This window comes from Penicillium solitum (genome assembly GCF_028829755.1).
Source record: "Penicillium solitum strain IBT 25940 chromosome Unknown utg000004l_segment0_segment0, whole genome shotgun sequence".
Lineage (NCBI taxonomy): Eukaryota > Fungi > Ascomycota > Eurotiomycetes > Eurotiales > Aspergillaceae > Penicillium > Penicillium solitum.
In genome coordinates this window covers 1,080,995-1,102,563 of record NW_027072124.1, presented here as the reverse complement: position 1 = coordinate 1,102,563, position 21,569 = coordinate 1,080,995, and the positions used below count along the sequence as shown (strand labels likewise).

The following is a 21,569-nucleotide window of genomic DNA, read 5'->3' as shown; positions in this document are numbered from 1 at the left end:
GTGGGGAGTAAACTGTACGATATATTGGATGTTGTACGGAGTACATAGTTGGTTTTGTCAGGGGTTCCCTTCCCATACTCCTGGAGGAGCCAGAATTACCTCTAACGTTGCTGTTGTTTCCAACATTGGATCTTCAAATGTGATTCGCGTTGCGGTTTGATATGCTAGTTTTCCTCTCCACAAGATCTGCACGCCTCCAGGAGTCCACCAACATCTTTATGTTGTATACTCCGTACATGCGTAGTAGGTACTATGTATGGTCTATTCTGCAGTATCAATATATGAAGGGCTGACTGTCTGAATCAGAATGTTCCATACTCCGTAGATGCATGTATATATAGATACCTGAAACTAGAATCTGTACCGATGCAATGCCAATAGAATACCACAAACCGGCCAATACAATAGCAAAAAAAAAAAAAAGCAAAAGGGGCTGAATGGGCCCCTGGTCAAGTCCCCACACCGCCCAATCAGCTGACTCCATCTGCCGGGGTGGTATTGTTTTGTATTCGGTATTTGGTGTAATCAATACGCAGGATCCAGTAAGCAGGCAGTTCCCCTAATCACCCGCCATTGTCTGGTGAATCGATGTGGTAATACCAGTGTATCCCCTTTCTCTGCTGAAACTTTCCCAATTTCCCCCTCAGTCTTGCCCCTTACCTTTCCAGTTGTATCTCCCTCTTCTCTCTCTTCTTTGCCAGATTGGATTCTATTCGAATTCTTCTGATTCTTCCTTTCTTTTCGTTTCTTTCATTTTTTATCCTTTTTGCTGGTTTGTCCTTCGTTTTTGCACTGCAAAAGCACGTTCAGGTGGGTACCCTTTTTTTTCCCCTTGGATTTGTCAATTGGTTTATTTGCTCTGGTAAATTCGGTGCCGACTCCTTGCATGGGGATGCTTACACCAATTCTGAAACGCCGTCTGCCTCTGCTCAGCGATGCTTGTACCACCTATGCAACGCCCCCCTCGAGCCCATCAATGCAATATTTCCTCGGATGAAATTATTCCAGCTTGCTGACAGATGATCCGACTTGGACAGCCCCTGTAACAGACTTCCGAACATTCCTCCACGAAGAACCTTTTCTCACCCACTTTCACACCGTTAATTGCGACTTAATACCGTCAAGATGGGTTGCGGAATGAGTACCGAGGATAAGGAGGGGAAGGCGCGGAACGAGGAGATTGAGAACCAACTCAAGCGCGATAAAATGATGCAAAGAAATGAGATCAAGATGCTGCTCCTCGGTATGATCTGGTGACCCCTGCTGGAAATACGGGCAGATGGCTGACTTGGGATACAGGAGCCGGAGAGTCGGGCAAGTCCACGATTCTGAAGCAGATGAAGCTCATCCACGAGGGTGGATACTCCCGCGACGAGCGTGAATCATTCAAGGAAATCATCTACAGCAACACCGTCCAGTCGATGCGGGTCATTCTCGAGGCCATGGAATCGCTCGAACTTCCCCTGGAGGATGCGCGCCACGAGTACCACGTGCAGACCATCTTCATGCAGCCCGCTCAGATCGAGGGTGACAGCATTCCCCCCGAGGTTGGAAACGCCATTGGCCAACTTTGGCGCGATACTGGTGTTCAGGAGTGCTTCAAGCGCTCCCGCGAATACCAGCTGAACGACTCTGCCAAATAGTGAGTAGTGACCGCTCGTCTGTCGCATTGCGACGTGACTAACCCGTTTCCTCTTAGCTACTTCGATTCCATTGAGCGCATTGCTCAGCCCGACTACCTCCCCACCGACCAGGATGTCCTCCGTTCCCGTGTTAAGACTACCGGTATCACCGAGACCACATTCATCATTGGTGACCTCACATACCGCATGTTCGACGTTGGTGGTCAACGATCCGAGCGCAAGAAGTGGATTCACTGCTTCGAGAACGTCACCACCATTCTGTTCCTCGTCGCCATCTCCGAGTACGACCAGCTGCTCTTCGAAGACGAGACCGTCAACCGTATGCAAGAAGCCTTGACTCTGTTCGACTCTATCTGCAACTCCCGGTGGTTCGTCAAGACCTCGATCATTCTCTTCCTCAACAAGATCGATCGCTTCAAGGAGAAGCTCCCCGTTAGCCCGATGAAGAACTACTTCCCTGATTATGAGGGCGGTGCCGACTACGCCGCGGCTTGCGACTACATCCTCAACCGATTCGTTTCCCTGAACCAGGCCGAACAAAAGCAGATCTACACGCACTTCACCTGCGCTACTGATACCACCCAGATTCGATTCGTGATGGCAGCAGTGAACGGTAAGCTTAGCCATCCCATCCTTCGTACACAACACTTGTCTAACGTTTCACAGATATCATCATCCAAGAGAACCTCCGTCTCTGCGGTTTGATCTAATGAACCTATCGTTTGGTGACGAAGTGTGTGGAACCTAGATCGCATGTTTTCATTAATCGGGGCTGATCGGATCCGGTCAAAAAGCCTCGTTACAAGATCCCGGCGTTGATTCTCTTTTGCGTTTCCTTTTTCTTTCTATTCTCCATTTGCTCATGTTCTAATTTTCCCCGCCATTGACACGATCTCTAGCCGGTTTTTGTGTTTTTCTTTTGTCACTCCTGATATCCACTGCAGAAAACAAGGAGTGTTTCCCTCCCTTCTTTTTTTCTCTTTTTCCTATCTCCTTTCACAATTTTTTTTTTACCCTTCTGATTTGAATGCTGGATATCCTATCATCTCTCTCCCCCCATTTCTTGTTTATGTATGTAACCATATCGTCTCCCCCCAGCATTTTCCTTGGTCTTGCGTCCGTTGGAAGCCAAGAGCGTCCATTTGGGCATTGGGCACGGGGAAATGGCAGGATCCGCGGATTTGAATGTTTCCTTCTCATGTGTCATGCCAGGTCGGTCGTTGGGTTATTTCAGAGTTCAAGGATTGACTCTCAAGGTTCTGACTCCTAATTCCATACTGTTTCTATACCCTTGATGTGTATTATATTTGTATGCTCCCAGTTGTAGATATGGACAATAGCCTTGTGATTTGTAAAGAGGTATAGACAATAAAGATAGAATCAACTATCCCAGACAGAAAGTATTATGACAGCCCCTCAAAATCTCAACTTCGGCCCAACGTAAACAATCAGAATAGCAACAACCCATAACCCGAAAATCCACGCATACAGCATCATCCGCCCCCACAGCCCCTTCCCCTCGGTCATCTTGCGCAACATCCCCATTCTCTTCCCCGCCGCCTCCATCGTGGAACTCGTGCGATCGATACCCGACACCGCGCGGTCCAAAGCAGACTTCTCCCCCTCCAGCGTCGCCTGGAAGCTCTGCGAGGAGGACTTTAATTGCGAAGCGAGCGTTAGAAGCGAGCTAGTAAGATCTTCCTGTTCCATTCTGTGGGTGCTCAGCTCAGCTTCTGTTCCAGAAAGCTTGTTCGTATTGCTTCCCGTCGCAGCTGCTTTCTCGGTGGATGATGGCGGTGCGGGGTGGGCTGTGTGGCGGTTTCGGAGGGTTGGGGGCGCTGGTGGGCTTGTTGATGAGGGAGTGGGTGTTGGGGTTGTTGTAGTCGCTGTTGCGGATGTAATGGTTTGCGGCGCTTCGCTCGTTTCCTTTACTTCTCGTTGCGAATCTGATGGTTGTGTTGGTGTCTGCTGATCTTTCGGTCGGGATACTGGCGAGGTAGCTTTCTCGGCGACGGGCTTGGAGAATAGCTCCTTCCATTCGTCATCGATGTCGTCGGTCTCATCCTCTTCATCTTCCTTTGCTTCGGCTTTGGCGTCTTCTTCGTCGAAAATGGTTTGTATACGCTTCAGGAGCTGTTTGTCGCGCGCGATCTCAGATTGTGCTTCATGCTTGCGGTCGAGGGGTTTTATTTGTGGGAGGGAGCGCTCGAGTTGGGTGAGGAGTGAGCGGGCGTATTCAATGTTCTGTGGCATTGGTTAGACATGATGTTCTGATATATTTGTACCTTGCAAGTATATCCTTTGAAAGTAAAGCCTTGGAAGGGTAGAGTAAATGCTTACCTTGTTCACGCGCATACGCTGGTATTCTGATTGTTGGAATGAGCGCCGGTCTGTTCCCGGGGAGAGCAGATTGTGCTCGAGTCTGGTGAACAGGCGGGCGACATTGAGAAGGGCGAGATCTGGAGAGCCCTCAGTGGGGAATGCGGTTACGGCCATGGCTGTGACTGGGGATTGGAAAAGTGAGCTGTTTGTAGATTGAAGATGTGGCATCGATGTAGAGGGCGGTTTCGAGATGACTCAGCATTGGCGCAGGTCCACGGGTGGGCCTCGGGAGGACAAGTGGATCGCGTGGACTTTTAACTACAATTCACATACTCCGTACATAGAAAGTATGTCTCGTCTACTAATACCTGCTTGCCCAGTTCTAAGTCTCCAATTTTAGCGGTAATATAGTCAGTCTCAATTCCAGAAAGTAGGATATTAGTGGGTTTATACTCTAGGGTAGTTAGTAAATGCTCACTCTTTCGTTGTTAAGGATAGGTACTTAACCTGTGTTCACATATTTAGAGCCTCCCAGAACGACACAGCTAGTTAGCGCTTCTCTCAGAACAGCAGCAATAAGTGAATGGGTGCCTATATCACTGGGCTAGTATTCTAACTCTGCAAGAGTGATATCCGGCCATTCTAAGGCCATAGTTCTCTCGTCGCTCACGCCATACATTTTCCGGAAGCACTAAGACGAAGCGACGCCGGGCAAACGATAAGCATGAAGTTCACGTTCCAGATTCACCATGGCAATTAGGTCGTCAGGTGAAACTCCTTTGATAGAAGCCTATACTGCAAATTTTACCTTAGGGCCCTAGATATTATTTACATAATATATAATGGACCATTTGGAGGATTTAGAGGTGTTGTGAGACTTCTCATGTGGCATAACCTCGGCTTTGAAGAGACTAGAGATGTGCGTGCTATCCCCCTTGACGAGGTTGAGAATGTGATAGCTCCAATAGGTGCCTCGAAGAATATTCCCAGGCGCAAGTGACAACATGGTTCGAATCAAAGGATTTCTTTCGGCAGAGGAAGCCGGACGGATGAGATATATTGGGAAATAATTATGGAATGACAAGTGTGGAGAAATAGTAGGTTCATATGTATAGGTGGATGACTCGAGTCACAAACAGAGCGCGAAATATAATTGAGAAAACACACGATGATCGATAATTGGAGGATGCCAGCTGGGATGATCCCTGTCTTTTCGCAATTGCGGGGCTGTGTAGGCGGCCATCCACTGCGCCACGCGATTAAAGGTACATCGTATACACACTTTATAGTATTTATATTCTATGCCTGTGTACTCTATGAAATATCTCCAGATAGCAATATATGGTATAGTGTCACAAGTGTACCACGAGAAGCCTAGACCTCCCTATCTGATACTTGAATTGCCTATACTATACTACCCTTCCGATTCATATTACTGTTTCCAATTCGATTGATTCGCTATTGAGTTTCTTCTTTTCCACATCACTTGACGGCTACAATGTCATTCGGTTTCTCCATTGGAGACATTGTTCTCTGCAGCCAAATTACCTATCGGTTATTTACTGCCGCAACCACAGGTCGAAAGAATGCACCGCACGATCTACGGGAACTTGAAGGTGTTTTATTCGGTTTAAATTTCTCTCTGAGTCGGTTGCAAAAAGCTTCTTTGGTTATATCGTCCCGAAACTTCAATACTCTCGACCATGATGCTACCGATATTTCGCAACAATTAGGGTTTATGATCCGCTCGTGTCTCCAAACCCTAGGACATCTCGAAAGCGCTACGGACAAATACCGAGCAACAGTTACCACGACTTCATTGTCATTTCACAATAGACACAAAGTCAAGCTTCTGCACTCCCAGCAATTCATTACCCAAGTCAAAACACAATGGCGGCGAATCATGTGGGATCTCCGAGGCGAGTCTTTGAGCCAATACCGGCGGAAGCTCGAGTCGCATCTTGGTGCGATTAATCTTCTCTTGAATACTCTCATATGGTGCGTCCTACAATGTCATTTCTAGTTATATATCATGTCGCTCATACATTCCAGGTCTGCCACCGATCGCATCGAACAAGACGGCATGCGCCAGGGAAGAAGAATTGAAGAATTACTACATCAAGCATCACAGTTCAACAATGCACTATTTTACCGGATGCCGAAAACAAGTCGCGCCGTACCGAATAGTTTATTTGAGCTTTCTCGTGGTTCCTCGTCGAGCATATCAACGATACTTGAGTCGGTTCCATCCAGGCCTAGACCTAGGTTGGATCAGGATTCTGCGAGTATATATTTTAAGGGAAGTGGCCATGCAGGTTTCTCCAACGGGATAAGAGCTTAATCATCAGACTTGACCACATGGGGTTTTCCAAGATTCTGCAGAATTGTCGAGCTTGCAGGATGACATGTCCCGACAAAACAGTCTCATTTGCGATGGAGTCATGGTGTTGTTACCTTGTGATTTATAGCCAGTTGGTCATGTATAATTCAATGTTAATACTAAAAGCCAAGAATTTTGAAGATGTTCTTTAAACTACAACGGCAGATAATTGTTGAACCTTGCAATATATATCATAACCACAATACTCGTCATATTCATATGTATTGCTGGACATAGGCTCAGCAAGATAAACGTATCTGCCGCCCAAAGTGATAAACAGACGATCCAAGCCCACGCTTTTCTAAGGAAAGACATTATTCGTGAAAAAGTGAAGACACACATAAAGGGAGGGAATAAGAAAGAAAGGCATGACAAATGGCATAACAAAGGCATAACAAAAGGCAAAAAAAAAAAAAAAGATAACAGAATCATATAACCCCAGGCTGAGACTCAGCAAAAAATGGACCCCCAATTCCGATAAATGGAGGGAATAAATAAACCCGTAAAACAGGAAGCCAACTACCTATACTCCACAACAACACGCTTCCAAGTCCGCACTCCCTCGTCATCCTCATCACACATTTGCTGGATCGTTTCATTGCGTTTTTGCACCTCCTCACCCGCATCAGACGAAGAAGCCTTTGAAGATGTAGGACTACTCGCCGTCAACGCCAATCTCTCACTTTGCTGCTCTCTAGCCTGGGCCGCGAGGGCTCCACTGCTTGGCAGGAGGCATGTATGCGATAAAGGTTGCAGGATATCGCAAGCCGATGGAGGGCGCGAAGCCGATGAGACGATATTTCCTTTTTCCATGATAGACTGGAGCCAGAAGTCTTGGTCTTTCTCTTGATTGAATCCAGATGTAGGAATGATGTTTGTTTGTCTCAGACGACGATATTTGATATACCGGTGGATGAAGATGAGACCGAGAAGAGAAAAGCTGACCAGGGTGGTCACGGGTAAAAAGAACCTTGCAGTTAACTGCAGGAGATCACGAGACAGACAGTTGTATCTTTGTTCTGCAGTGTGCATGACTTGGTTTTGGGTGGTTGGATAGCGTCCACCACTCGCGAAAGATTAAGTTGAAACTGCCTCCCCTGTAGAACGGGGGGGGAACAGCTCAACTTAAGACTGCGCGTGTGGGGAAGTGAATCTAGACCAGATGAGAAGGATTTTTAGCGAGTCAAAGATACGAGTATTGAATCGAGACTATGAGCGGACTTGGCGGGGAGGAGACAAGAGGCGAGAGAAGGAACTAGTGGGACGGTGTGCAGGGGGCGGGCTTTTTAGTTCATATATAAGAGCTAGAGATCGAATATTACAGAGTAGTATATCCTAAATAGGCTATGGGTGGGGAAGAGGGGGGTGATGATCGAAGGTGATCCCTGAAGCACCGGGATATACTGCAAGATAGGGCTTCTGCGGTACATGTGAGAAAGAAAAAAAAAAAAAAAAAAAAAAAGATCGAACCCGACAACCGGGATTTCTTAAGTGGCAAATCAGACATGATAGATCGAAAAGCCAAACAAAATACCAAAATACAAGACCGAAAGATTTTATAAAAAAAAAGAATGTCTTTGCCTCATCTCCGTAGTCTTGACCACTATACTCCGTAGAAAAGAAAAAGGTGGATAATTCCAAGGCCAGCCAGCCTTAGACTCCACTCAGCTTACCTTTTACACGCCACCGTTTAGCATTTTCTTTGTTCCTCTTAGGATATATCCTATCCTCATGGAATGTTCCAAGGTTTAACAAATCCCTGGAGTTGATTAACGCCCGGAGAAAACAGCCATGTGCGGTCGATCATGACAAATGACAAATGTACTCCGTTCTCCGTACTCCGTTCTCCATATACATACGTCTCATTGAGATCGCCTTTGACTTTCAGCTGGCGCCTGCATGGGTCCCCCGCGCTAAGCCATTTCATACATCGAATCACAATGCAGCATGTCCGACTCGGCTATTATAGTGGGGTTCCACTAAACCATGCGAATAGAGTCCAACCCCGTTAAAATATAAGGATCGTCGGAGAGCAAATCCTTACGAATTAACGGGGGAGTTTGTAAAGAACTGAGGGTCTTGCCCAGGTGCTTAGGCACCTGGGCACCATGTGTGTATTATATAATCATAATACCAGTAGAAAAGGGCGGGATACAAAGTTAAGCCAATAGAATTAATAAACCACGTGGGCGGTAGATCTAAAACAACTACTTTAATTCTTTACAACCTACCTAGGTAAATAATGTATGTATGTAGGTATGTAGGTATGGCCAAATAGCTAGCGTAAATTCTTCCAAAGTGATCGGGGTTTACAAAAAGGTGGAGTACATTTTAACGGGATTTGACTGTCCAAAGTAGTTAATTACCCCTTTGGTCTCATCTTATGCCTCAAGTGGATTGAATGATCGCCCTGACTGGCCCGGTTTCTTGGGTCTGCAAATCAGAGAAACAGTACTTTGACCGGGGTTATCCCCGATAACGAAGAAATAAGAAAAGTAAGAAAAGTAATATAAATAGTCTAGAGTTTGGCGGTGACACTCTTCAGCTCCTCTTTGGCCTGCTCACGCAATTTCATGCGAAGGATCTTACCCGATGGATTCTTCGGGATCTCCTCGAGGAATACAACTCCGCCGGTAATCCGCTTGAACGCGGAGACCTTGTTGTCCAAGAAATGCGCGATCTCGTTGGCAGTGGCGAATTGGCCAGATCTAAGCACCACATATGCGCGAGGGCGCTCATCGTTATTGCTAATTTGGTTTTAGAATAAGCCAGAAATAAATAGAAAAGAAAAAAAAAAAAAAAAGAAATCCAAACTTACATGATAACCCCAATCACTGCGACATCTGAGATCGCCGGATGTTCAAGTAAAAGAGCCTCCAACTCCGCGGGCGCCACCTGGTTGCCTTTGACTTTGATTAATTCCTGTTCTCTTGTTAGCTTCTTCCTTCTTTTGAAGAAAATAAAAATAAAAATAAAAATAGAATAAACATACCTTCATTCGATCCACCACATGGATCTTACCATCGTCATCCACAAACGCAATATCCCCCGTCAGAAGCCAACCATCCGCTGTCTTGGTCTCTTTCGTGGCCTTCTCATTACGCCAGTAGCCCTTCATCACATTCGGAGCGCGAATCCACAACTCGCCACGACAATTCCGCTCTATCACCTCCGATCCATCGAACATAATCTTCGCCTCACAATTGGCATTGAGCTCACCGACAGATGCAGATGTACTAATTTCAGTAGGAACCCATCCTGTAACCGAACAAGTCGCCCTAGCGTATAGTTAGAAGATGAGTTTAGTTCCCAAGATTAAAATAGATCAGAAAAAACAAAGAAAAACAAAAAAAAAAGAAAAACTCACTCAGTCATCCCCCATCCCTGTTTAATATTAATCTTCCCAGGAGGCCACAACCTCTCAACCTCCTCACAAACCTCCCTCCCCAACGGCGCAGCACCACTCCCAACCAACTCAACACTACTCAAATCATAATTCTTAACAGCAGGATGCTTCGCCAACGCAACAACAACCGGCGGCACGAGAATAAAATCCGTAATCCGGAATTTCTGCGTATACTCCAACATCTTAACAAACTCAAACTTCGCCATCAGATACACCGGCGTCGCACGGTACAGCGCAGCCGCAATAAAGATATTCTGCGCCATCGCGTGGTACATAGGCAAGAAACATAACCAGCGCGAACGCTCCAGACGACCCTTGTAATCCGGATGCTGACTGGCCGTATGACAGTACTGGAGCATATTAGCGACGTAGTTCTTGTGTGATATCTCAACGCCCTTGGGACGACCCGTTGTCCCGCTTGAGTAATTGAGTGCTAGTGTGCGCGACGAGAGAGCTGGTGTATTCAGCTCTTCCCAGACGAAGGCGCTGCCTTCTTCTTCTGAAGCGACGAGGTCGCTCCAGTATGCGCAGCCGTTTTGCGGGGCTGTGACGCCGTCGTAGATGGAGCTGTCGTAGGTGAAGATGCGGGTTGTGGGGAGGTTGGCTTGTTTGGCTGCTTCGAGTCCTGTTTCTAGACTGTTGCGTGCGCAGAGGAGGTATGTGGCGCCGCTGTCGTGGAGTTGGTAGGCGAGTTCGCGGGCTACGTAGGTTGGGTTTGCGCCGGTGAAGATTCCGCCGGCCATTATCACGCCTAGGAAGACGACGGGGAAGAAGAGGTCGTTGCCTGAGAAGAGGAGGACGCGGTCTCCCGGTTGGAGGCCGGATTTGCGTAGGCCGACGGCGAACCGCTGGCTCCAGAGGCGGAGATCATGGGTGGTGAGGTAGTGGGTTTCTGGGCGGGCTGCTTCGAGGTAGCTCTTGTGGGTTTGGGAGAGAGGGGCTGTGGGGGATTTGAGGAGAAGAGATGCTAGATGGATGTCTGGGATGTCGATTGTCCAGCGGGATTTATACGGCATGTTTGGGATGTAACAGGTGATGCTTCAATGGTATTGATATGTGAGGAGAAAAAAAGGACCTGAGGGGATATGATGGCGAAGGCTTCATATAAGTAAAGAATAGATCTATGGATGGTCCAATTCTGCACAATTCCCCTGTTTCCTGCATAGTTCACAATGCATCTCCCCGCATTGTCGGTTATATGTAAGTAAGTTTTGCGGGGAACTTACAAGCCCGAGCCTCGGTCTTCACACTGTACGGGGTAATAGATCAGTCATCGAATTAGTGTGCGGAGCTGATACATAAAGGCTATTAGCGAGTGGTTAATGTCTTGGACTGTGTCGTAAGTGTCCTTCATCTACGGATGGCTGGGGTATGGGATATTGGATGTGATAAACTAGGCCATATCCATATCCCAGAATTAACGACCCAAAAGAATAAAGGACTGGAAATAATACAATTGTTTTTGAAACTTGAGTTCCATGCATAATAATTCATCTACTACACCCCGGCCAACCCAGAATACATGAAAAAAAAAGAAAAAGACAAATAGCAAAGGCTATGAAGAGCATATTCATGAATCCTCCCCACCCAAACACGTAACGGCTGCCTTCATCTCACTAACAAGCTTCTCCTCCAGTCGGTTCTCGGCTCCAGAAGTTGGGTCGACAGGTTTTTGTCGGGACCACTCCACCTCCTTCTCATTGGTTGCCACGATGCGTGTACGTAGAGCAGCGCGACGACCAAGCAGCTCCTCAATATCTTCCTTGACCTGTACCCGATCCCATTTGAGATCTTGGATGGCCTGTGCGTCAACTCCAGCACTGGCACCCGCCTCACGGAACCGGTCTAGGATGAACGAGATCAGCGCGAGCGAGTAGGCCTCGGAGACCATGCTAAGACTGATCCACTTGGATGTCGGAACGGAGGAAACGGCGGCATGGCTGGAGAATGCTTCCGACGCGCGGGTCAGACGGGATTCGAATTGGTTGAGGAATGCTGCCACCTCGGGCGCGGTCCGCATGACACTGTAGAGCATGTTCAGACACAGAGGAAGGAATCCTCCAGTCCAGATGGCGTATAGTCGGGAAACAGGGTCAAAGGGACCGAAGGATTTCTTTTGGCAGAGAATGTTTGTAAGACGGCAGGTGGAAAGTTTCATCAAGACAGCCTCAACAGCAAGGTGTTCTGCGAGCATGGGCAGGGTTGACATCTTGACCAGGATTGAGACGCTGAGCTCGGCGTACACAGGGTCGCCTGCCACGGCTAATTGGTCGGCCCAGGAGAAGAGCGTCGTCGCATGACGAGCGGTGTCGTGTTCCTCAATGTGGTACACGATATGCTCATACAGGCGATCGGCGTTCTTCACTTGCAAGCATGTCTGCAGAATAGCAATGATAATGGCGAAATCTTTCGGTGCGCATTTCTCCGGCGCATCATGGAGATAAGTGGTGAGGGATTTGAAGCCCTGGGCCACTATTGTTTTCACGACTTCCACGATGACAGTTAGATCCGAAGAAACCTCAGCCCTCTTGTTGATCGCCTCGGGGGCACTCCGAGAGGGGCTGTCCAGGTGGAACTGAAGGGAAAGGAACAGCACGTTCAGGAGGGATCGGAAGTAATCGGTATCATCATTAATCAAAGCCTCTTCGTATGTTAGATGCCGGGATCGCAGTGCCTTCCAGGTAATCTCGAGCAGCTGGAAGACTTCGGCGCCTCGAGCTTGTACCTCGACAAGCCGCTGGAGAAGTGCCTGAGCGAAATCAACGCGCGCTTGTTGGATTCGCTCGAAGATGGCTTCGGGAGGGCCACTGCTAATATTGGCTTTCAAACAACTTTGAGCGACCAGTGCCATTGACTTTCGGACTTCGGTATCGGGCATGAAATCGGCACAGTGTTCGATAGCGAAGAACTTCCAGCTATGGAGAAGGCTCTGTTTCAGGTTAGAAAATAAACTTATTTGCGATGAACGGAAGAAAACTTACCACCTGCGCCTCGACAAGAGACAAATTGATGTTGGCGCGTTCAAACTCCTCCGCAAAGCCACGGTTCTTGGTGCCAGCCCAGGCAAAGTCGTAGGACAGGAGCTTGTCTCCCATACTCAAGTCGTAGTAGTAATCTCGACCTAGACTACGAACCTCAAGCGGCGTCCTTTTGAAGTCAACGATCTTGCAGCCTGAGTACCGCATCTCGAAGTTCTTCTTCAAGTTGGCATGCAATGAGGAATTGTAAGCTGAAACCTCAACAGCATCCTTGGCATACCACGACACCAATGGAATCAAGGTCTTTATAAAGCTTCGGTCACCCACCTCCTTTGCAGAGTGCAGGTAGACCGCACACAGATCCGCGACAACGGCTGCAATCCGTGTGGCATGAATTTGGTCCATCACTGGTAGAGAAGAAATCTTCAACCTAGAGACGTGGTTAATTATGCTGGTGAAGAACTGAGGATGCTTGCTCAGATGGGAAGTGGCCCATGGCCAATTTTCTTGGGCACGAGAGACAAACTCGAGCAACGCCAACGCCACTTGCGGCTCTTGTTGATCAATGTGAGACAATTTATCAAGTGCCATTTCCAGGAAAGGCACGCTCCTCATCCTGAGACCATCAGAAGTGGGTTCTTTCTTCAGAGTCTGGCGAGGGGATGATCCTGTGAGAATGAAAACTGCAAGCCACTGCTGGCGCTTGCTAACAAATGTCGATAGCAGTTGCCACACTGCAAGAAGTAGGGGCATACCACACATCGGCTTGTCTAGCTGTGATAGTACATCCAGGAACAGACAGGACGACTCTGCCCCAAGGTGGCCAACAAGGGAAGGGGGTTCATTATCTGGGTTTGAAGCTGCACTGGAGATCAAAATCTCGAGAAGCGACACAACCGGCAACCTGTATGCATCATGCAGCGCGTAGAGTTTGACTAGAACTGGGCTGGCCTTGAACAATTGTTCCTCCAGAAGCGAGCCAGGTTGTTCTGCTAGTTGGGCTGCCTGCACAAGTTTGATGCAGAGCCGTAGTGTAGATTTGACTTGGTTCTCGAAGAGGGTGAGATATCTGAGGTGGAGTGTTGGTGGTGTCTGGAGACCCTCGGCGATCAACCGAAGAATTGGATTGAAGGGCAGGTCAGCGGTTGACCGAGGGCGCAGCATATCCAGAATGTACGCTGCAGATGTAGAGAAGACGCCAGTAACTTTGGATTCGAGTTTCGGGCTATCATTGATTCCGAAGGCATAGTACAGAACACGTTCAAACGAATTGGCAAGCATCGAGTTGATCTTGAACCGCTGTTCTGGTAGATTGAACCTCCAATTTCCACTGCTGTTGAAAATCTCCAGCATTGTGCGCGTGAAGTTCAACATAATAGTTCTCATGACGTGGGATGGAATACCTGCACTCCAATCAGACGCAATGGATGATTTGCTTGTCACGCTGCCCGGGCTCTTTCGCAACACTGCTCGAGATGCCGCATCATCAATGACAGCGTCAACGAGGTCGACACAGCTCAGGAGGAACGGATACTCGCCAGAAGGAATTTCCATTGCTGAAACGATTGCCGTCATGACACCACCCTTGCCGTCGGACCCAATGAGACTGCTGCGACCAAGGAAAGGCCATACTCGATTGGGCAAGATCTTTAGAAGTGCCTTGATAAAGCGAAGGCATGCCATGGTTGCATCCAAAGACTTGCCTAAATCTCCTCGGGTGCCGATAGTCTGCAAATTTCGTTCAAAGATATCGAAGATCACGGAAATGATGTCACCCTGTTTAGACAACCCATCACTAGCCATCTCTAGGATCCTCTTGCCGCTTGCATCGCCAGTACTTTGTGTCTTAGAGTGGGCTATCAAGTCTGTCAAGAGAGCAATGATTTCCGTGGCAGTGTCGTCAGTCCACCCAGGCGAGTGGACGCCGGTCTCACTCCATTCTTCAAGCCAGCTTCCTAAAAAGCTTAAGCAGGAGTATCGATGTTCCCACATGATGACCGCGGGTCTTGAATCGGAGATGACTTGACCAACGGTAAGCCGTGGGATTTCGGAAGAACCGCTGACGATTATAGCATTGCTTGGTTCTCTCTCGACAAGACGGTTCTGGGATGGCGTTTCAAACATTGGGAGGGGTTGAAGTAAGGACACAAAATCAGCATTCTCATCCTCTCGAATGGTGGCATAACCCTGGAAATTTGGCGAGACAATCTGTGTAAAGGATTCCATGTTCTCGATCTCCTCGAGAATAGCCGGCAGGCCTTCTTCATTCAAAGAGTGCCCACTGACGAGAGCACGACAGAGCTGTAGAAATGGGGCGGTTTCATAAGGGAAACGGGACCGTGCAACGCGAAAGACGCCCTCCATCAGATTTTGATCCTTGGCAAATACAGACTTAGGATCGGTGACAGGCCCTAGAGAATTCGAGTCTCTTGACAGCTCGTTGTCATCATCGCTTAATATAGCCAGGACTGATCCCACGATTTCCGGGGAGTAATCCAAGAACATAATAGCAACTCGGATGAGGTCAAGAAGTGATAACCGAACCCATCGGGTTGTCAGGCCATCATCAACGGCTGACATTGATCCGGTCTTACTAGCCAAGGCTATGACGGTGTTAAATGCCGATTCTCTGAGAACATCAGATGTAAGAATGGGGATGGCATCTTCGGCCGTGCTGTGCGGAGTCCTGGCGCAGTCAAGCAATATTTCATATGTTGACTGTTCGGATGCTCGAGATAACCCTGCATTATGTGTCTGTTCGTTGTAGGAGGCAGCGGAATCACGGCTCAGATCATGCTCTCTATCGGTTCTCGCGTTTTCTGCCAGCTCCTGAATGGTATACAAGATCAAACCCCACGAAAAAGCTGCCGGATTCGCGGTGTTCAAATCGCCGCATGCAGTAAGAAAGATCTCGTTGATTTGAGAGACTTTCTCTTTGCACAAGAAGTAAGGCTGGGCCGATGATCCCTTGTGTGTCTCATTCTGAATGGAAGAGATGGCGAGTGAGGGTTTTAAAAACGCCAACGTGGTAAGTGACACGAAAGCTTGAAGGGGCAACAACACTTCTACAGGTTGCTGACAAGGCTAGAAGAAAACGTTAGCATTGCGATAGCTCGAAGTAGGCGACTGGTCACTTACCACTTGAATTGTCTCAAAGAAGCTATAATCAGCCATGAGCTGGAGCCAGGACAATAGGAGGTCTGCAGTTGGAAATTCCACCGAGGCTTGAAGCTGGTGGAACATGAGTTGTACGATATGAACAATCTCTTCCACGAGACTTGTTCTCCAGATGTTCTCCAGTTCCTCGCTGCTTTCTACAGCACTGAGCCAGCCACCGTCTCCTTCCAAACTCGTTAACCGACTGCGTATCGAGGTGATGCATTCTTGAAGAAATCGGTCCAATCCATCACCTGTCGACTTGTCTTGGAAAATTGTGGTCCCTATTTTGCGCAAAGCAAGTTTGCGATCATGACTGTCGGGGGCGGTCGAGTCGGCTGAGATGCCATCGTGCAGAGACAGAGCAAGCAGCTTGCGGAGAGTCTTCACCACATGGCTTGCCTCGGAAAGATACACTTCGCGGAGTCGCAGACGTCTTTTCTCCTCTTTTTCGAATGACTGAACACCGTCGCTTCTAGCGGTTTGGTTCAATAGGCTGGCGAAGTTGGGACCGGCTAGAGAGCCTCGAAGATTCTCGGTCCCAGCCGCGCTCTGTAGACTGGTCGCTTCCTCGCTGGAAAAACCAAGTGTGAGGCGCGTTGCCGGACGGTTCTGCCATTCCAATACAGCGATGCGAAGAGCGGCGATTTCGTCGATTCCGGCTTGCTTGCTTAACCATAGCGCGTCGGCCTTGATCTCCTTCAGGTCAAAAGAGCTTTGGCCATTGGTCTCGACATGGATTGCGGCGGTTTTGGATTCGAATTCGGATTTTGATTTTGCGGAAGGTGATGGGAATGGTTTTAGGCCGTCAGAGAGTAGGCGAATAGATTCGGAGTGTGAAAAGAAGACATCGATATTGCCTCCGTCGTCAGCACGACTTTCGGGATCAATGGCGTAGAGAAAAGCTCTTCTCCAGGACCTGCATTATATCAGCATATTACCTTCTATAAAGACAAGTGATTAGAGTGAACATACAAGAGTTGAACGTCCCCGGAGAAGCACTTGTCCAGGGACGGGAAATAGGCCTCCGGAACGGGAGCCATGTTGGGCAATTAGATCATCATAGGATAGAAAGGAAGAGCGGAAGGAGGCGACACCAGGGAGGTGACGGAAGAACAAAGAAAAAGGTAGATGGCGAGCGTGGGGAGCTCTTGAATTGAGAGGGAGCTTCAAAAGAATATTATTCACCGCGACTGGGTCAACAATCAGGTGCCCTATCTGATCTTATTGCCGGGCGGTGAACGGAAACTTGTAAACTCGACATTCTGTTGACTCACCTCCGTCCTACCTGGGTAATTCGCAAACATCTGATTTGGTTTAAAGTGTGCGAGATCCCGAAGCTTACAGCAGAACGATTATTGTATTCTCTTAAACCCCCCGATATCCTACGACAATCTGCGGTCATGGCGGACCTTGTCGACCACTCCCCCCACCATGCCACGAAAGCGGCCAAATTGGCCAGCGCATCCAACGTGATTTTGATCGACAATTACGACTCATTTACCTGGAACGTTTACCAGTACCTCGTCCTTGAAGGTGCTACCGTCACAGTCTACCGCAATGACGAAGTCACTGTTGAGGACTTGGTTGCAAAGAAGCCTACTCAACTGGTTATCAGTCCTGGTCCCGGCCACCCCGAGACCGATGCAGGAATCAGTAACGCCGCAATCCAATATTTCAGCGGAAAGATTCCGATATTTGGTGTGTGCATGGGCCAGCAATGTATGATCACCTCGTTTGGTGGTAAGGTGGATGTGACTGGGGAAATTCTGCACGGAAAGACATCAGAGTTGAAGCATGACTCCAAGGGTGTATACCAGGGATTGCCAGCCTCGCTCGAGGTCACCCGGTACCATTCGCTCGCCGGAACACACTCGACTATTCCAGATTGCTTGGAAGTGACCTCGCGAGTCGAGCTGGGGGACGGCAGTGGGAAGAACATCATTATGGGTGTTAGACACAAAGAGTTCGCAGTGGAGGGTGTTCAGTTCCACCCTGAGAGTATTTTGACCCAATATGGGCGTAAGATGTTCAGAAACTTCTTGGAGCTCACCGCTGGGACCTGGGATAACAAGCAGGGAGCAGCAGCAGCCACCGCGCCGGCAAAGAAGCTATCCATTTTGGACAAGATCTACGCCCATCGCAAAAATGCTGTTGACGAGCAGAAGAAGATTCCGGCTCTGCGACCAGAGGCTCTTCAAGCCGCATATGATCTGAACATTGCGCCTCCTCAATTGTCATTCCCTGAGCGTCTGAGACAGTCAGACTACCCTCTCTCACTCATGGCAGAAATCAAGCGTGCGTCACCCTCCAAGGGTATCATCTCGGCCGACGTTTGTGCCCCTGCTCAAGCACGGGAGTACGCCAAAGCCGGCGCTAGCGTCATTTCTGTCCTCACAGAGCCGGAGTGGTTCAAGGGCACCATAGATGACCTGCGGGCTGTTCGTCAGAGCCTGGAGGGACTCACCAACCGACCCGCTGTTCTCCGAAAGGAGTTCGTCTTCGACGAGTATCAGATCCTGGAGGCACGTTTGGCTGGAGCTGATACAGTTCTACTGATTGTGAAGATGCTGGACATTAAGTTATTGACTAGACTGTACCATTACTCGCGCAGTCTCGGTATGGAGCCTCTGGTCGAAGTCAACACCCCCGAAGAGATGAAGATTGCGGTTGACCTGGGCTCTGAAGTCATCGGTGTCAACAACCGAGACCTGACGAGCTTCGAGGTTGATCTCGGAACTACCAGTCGCCTAATGGATCAAGTCCCTGAGAGCACAATTGTGTGTGCCCTTAGCGGAATCCTGGGGCCTCAAGATGTGGAGGCTTATAAGAAAGAAGGTGTTAAGGCCATTCTTGTTGGAGAAGCTCTCATGAGGGCACCTGATACCTCTGCATTTGTGGCACAGCTTCTCGGCGGTTCTAATCGAAACTCTGCTGGTGAGTCACCAGGTTCTCCATTGGTGAAGATCTGTGGAACTCGGACCGAAGAAGGAGCTCTGGCTGCTATTCAAGCTGGCGCAGATTTGATTGGCATAATCATGGTTCAGGGACGGTCACGACTTGTCCCAGATGATGTGGCCCTCGGAATTTCCCGGGTTGTCAAGTCGACCCCTCGTCCGGCCGGTACATCGCAACAGTCGACAAACGCTACATCATTGGAATGGTTCGATCACTCTACTAATATCTTGCGTCACCCTTCTCGTGCTTTGCTCGTGGGCGTGTTCATGAACCAGCCGCTATCATATGTCATTTCCCAACAACAAAAGCTGGGTCTCGATGTTGTGCAACTGCATGGATCCGAGCCATTGGAGTGGTCTAGTTTGATTCCAGTTCCTGTCATTCGCAAATTTGCCCCTGGTGACATTGGCGTTGCTCGCAGGGCATACCACACTCTTCCATTGCTAGACTCTGGGGCCGGAGGCTCTGGTGAGCTTCTGGAGGAGAGCGGCGTCAAAAAGGTCCTCGATAGCGACGAGGGATTGAGGGTAATCCTGGCCGGAGGATTAAACCCGGACAACGTGGTCGACACGGTGAAAAAACTGGGCGAGTCGGGCCAAAAAGTCGTCGCGTTGGATGTCAGCTCAGGTGTAGAAACAAACGGTGCTCAGGATTTGGAGAAAATTCGAGCCTTTGTGAAGTCTGCCAAAAGTATTCGGCAATGAACAGGCTAGGGACGTGCATTTACACTACTCAGGATGACTTCTTTTCTCATTCTATCTCGGGGTTTCATATTCGATATTCATAAGAAATATCCATAGCAATCAAAATTATTCGGGGTTTCTTCTATATTCACATTACTTTCACTTGTTTGGTAAAGGCTTTACTTGATATACCAAGGCATGAGTTTTGATCCTCTCTTGAAGTAGATCTCAATCTTAAATTGCTTTCGAAATCCCATTGTTTCCTACTTTCTCATCACTTTCACCCTCTAGAAATCATCATACTCGGTGCATTCCATATCAACCTTGCAAAAGCAGACTAAATTGGCAGCTCTGATCAGTATATCACAGTATTGCCTCGAAGTGCTGTCCCCTAGCAATATTTGTATTTCATTTCCGACGCTCTTCTGTCTGTCTCTGAAATTCTGAAAGAGATCTCAATCGGCAGCAGAGGTCAAACGAGCCTCGGTGTCATCGAACTAATCCTCTCATTTATTATCTCAAAGACTTGTGTTCCAGCAATATACACACTTCATTTCTGAAATATTGCTGCAGCCAGAAAAGACCAATCGGAACTTCTGGCCCCAAACTAATCCTCACCGTATCTCAGTCTTCCCTTCTGGCAGCATAACACGTTTTATCACCCAAGCCATTCTTGGGGCATTCCCGCTGTCAGTGGAAACGAAACGAAACACCCAGACTCATCTACTCAATTCTAATTTCTCAGACAGCAGCGTGAATTCAAGATGGGGAAGCCGTTCCAAAAGGTTCATGCCTCTATAGTCGGCAAGTTCGAAGACGGCGTCGGTGAAAAGATCCCACAGTGGATTCGGGCAAATGGAGGGCAGTTCTCGAGAGACGTGAACCCGCGAATCACCCATCTCATTGCTACAAAGGAGGCGTTCAAAAGCAATGCAGTTCCAGGTATATTACCATTGAATACCCCAAAGGCCTCGAAACTAATTAACAAAATACAGTGCAAAATGCTAAGAAGCTCAGCGCCGTCAAGATCGTCTCATACGATTGGCTTGAAGATTCGCTGTTGTCAAACACCCGCCGCCCAAAGCCTGAGGGACCATATCTTCTGAAGAACCTGATGAAGCCCGATAAGAAGGAAGTCCAGAAGAAGAAAGTCACGCCGAAGTCCTCAAAGGTGGCTAAGGAGATCAAAGGGAATATTCCAAAGCGTCGGACAGGTATCAGTTTTCCAGAGCTCCACTTTATTGCTACAATGCAGACCGTACTAACATGTCGTCTACAGTTGATCCTTTCCTCGCTACAAAGGGCAAAAGAAAGCGTAAGCACGATACTCATATAAGATGGCATATTCAGGTCTAATACTTACCCATCACAGCCGTGCGTCAGGTGTACCAGGACCGAAAGGCAAATGTGGTTTACAGTACCACGTTGTTCCGCCCATCGAAACCACCGGTCACCAGCAGAGAAAAGTACCAATTGACTGTAAGCGATATTGGGATATTCTGTGGATTTCCTTCTTTTCCATAAAAGACTATTGACACTGTCTAGCTCTTCGAGTCCATCGCCAAACCACACACCTACTCGACCTATGCCAAATTTAGCCGCGTTGGCACGTCCAATGTCGAACTTCTGGCGGGACCAAGGTGCAAGCTTGAGGTTGCCGTGGAAAAGTTCAGGCAGTTCTTCAAGGAACAGACTGGCAAGGAATGGGACGAAAGGGCAAACGGGAAGATGCCACCCCCAAAGAGAGATGTGGACGGAAACAGCTTGCCTGTTCACCAGGGTTGGTTCTATCTTGAAGAAAAGACGACTATCCTTGGTGCATTCCTGAGGGAACCCCAGAGCACCGGTTATGGAGAATTGACTGGTCGCATCGCCTCCGATGGTACCGAGGAGCATGGTGTCGAAGACTTTGTCAAGGACGGTATGGAGAACAAGATGGCAAATCACCAAGTTAAAGATGGGAGCGAAGATGGGGGCGAATACGGGGGCGAAGCTGATGATGAGGAGGAGGAGGAGGAGGACGAAGAGGAGTAAATGGAGGAA

The 21,569-nt window shown here is 48.4% G+C and overlaps 8 protein-coding genes across 8 annotated transcripts; 3 read left to right on the top strand and 5 right to left on the bottom strand.

Moving 5' to 3' along the window:
* Positions 1-1,125: 1,125 nt before the first annotated feature.
* Positions 1,126-2,353, top strand: gpaA (guanine nucleotide-binding protein subunit alpha gpaA; the record flags this gene model as incomplete). Its single annotated transcript, XM_040957012.2, has 4 exons — positions 1,126-1,243; positions 1,300-1,642; positions 1,700-2,256; positions 2,310-2,353. The coding sequence occupies 4 exons, from the start codon at positions 1,126-1,128 to the stop codon at positions 2,351-2,353; spliced, it is 1,062 nt and encodes a 353-aa protein (XP_040812541.1).
* Positions 2,354-3,059: 706 nt separating this feature from the next.
* N7455_006408 (uncharacterized protein) lies at positions 3,060-4,139 on the bottom strand (the record flags this gene model as incomplete). The annotated part of the gene is made up of 2 exons (XM_040956924.2): positions 3,060-3,887; positions 3,984-4,139. 2 exons carry the CDS (start codon positions 4,137-4,139, stop codon positions 3,060-3,062), a joined length of 984 nt encoding a protein of 327 aa, XP_040812665.2.
* Positions 4,140-4,656: 517 nt separating this feature from the next.
* Positions 4,657-4,971, bottom strand: N7455_006407 (uncharacterized protein; the record flags this gene model as incomplete). The annotated part of the gene is given in 3 exon segments (XM_065605350.1): positions 4,657-4,755; positions 4,774-4,782; positions 4,798-4,971. 3 exon segments carry the CDS (start codon positions 4,969-4,971, stop codon positions 4,657-4,659), a joined length of 282 nt encoding a protein of 93 aa, XP_065461204.1.
* A 1,893-nt stretch (positions 4,972-6,864) lies between these two features.
* N7455_006406 (uncharacterized protein) lies at positions 6,865-7,377 on the bottom strand (the record flags this gene model as incomplete). The annotated part of the gene is made up of 1 exon (XM_040957004.2): positions 6,865-7,377. The coding sequence occupies one exon, from the start codon at positions 7,375-7,377 to the stop codon at positions 6,865-6,867; it is 513 nt and encodes a 170-aa protein (XP_040812523.2).
* Positions 7,378-8,863: 1,486 nt separating this feature from the next.
* N7455_006405 (acyl--CoA ligase) lies at positions 8,864-10,767 on the bottom strand (the record flags this gene model as incomplete). Its single annotated transcript, XM_065605349.1, has 4 exons — positions 8,864-9,092; positions 9,164-9,267; positions 9,338-9,623; positions 9,713-10,767. 4 exons carry the CDS (start codon positions 10,765-10,767, stop codon positions 8,864-8,866), a joined length of 1,674 nt encoding a protein of 557 aa, XP_065461203.1.
* A 554-nt stretch (positions 10,768-11,321) lies between these two features.
* Positions 11,322-16,928, bottom strand: N7455_006404 (nucleoporin; the record flags this gene model as incomplete). The annotated part of the gene is made up of 4 exons (XM_040956903.2): positions 11,322-12,680; positions 12,733-15,813; positions 15,868-16,804; positions 16,861-16,928. The coding sequence occupies 4 exons, from the start codon at positions 16,926-16,928 to the stop codon at positions 11,322-11,324; spliced, it is 5,445 nt and encodes a 1,814-aa protein (XP_040812510.2).
* Positions 16,929-17,288: 360 nt separating this feature from the next.
* N7455_006403 (bifunctional anthranilate synthase/indole-3-glycerol-phosphate synthase) lies at positions 17,289-19,547 on the top strand (the record flags this gene model as incomplete). The annotated part of the gene is made up of 1 exon (XM_040956942.2): positions 17,289-19,547. One exon carries the CDS (start codon positions 17,289-17,291, stop codon positions 19,545-19,547), a length of 2,259 nt encoding a protein of 752 aa, XP_040812583.2.
* A 743-nt stretch (positions 19,548-20,290) lies between these two features.
* N7455_006402 (BRCT domain protein) lies at positions 20,291-21,560 on the top strand (the record flags this gene model as incomplete). Its single annotated transcript, XM_040957026.2, has 5 exons — positions 20,291-20,468; positions 20,522-20,740; positions 20,806-20,841; positions 20,899-21,005; positions 21,072-21,560. 5 exons carry the CDS (start codon positions 20,291-20,293, stop codon positions 21,558-21,560), a joined length of 1,029 nt encoding a protein of 342 aa, XP_040812594.2.
* Positions 21,561-21,569: the final 9 nt, after the last annotated feature.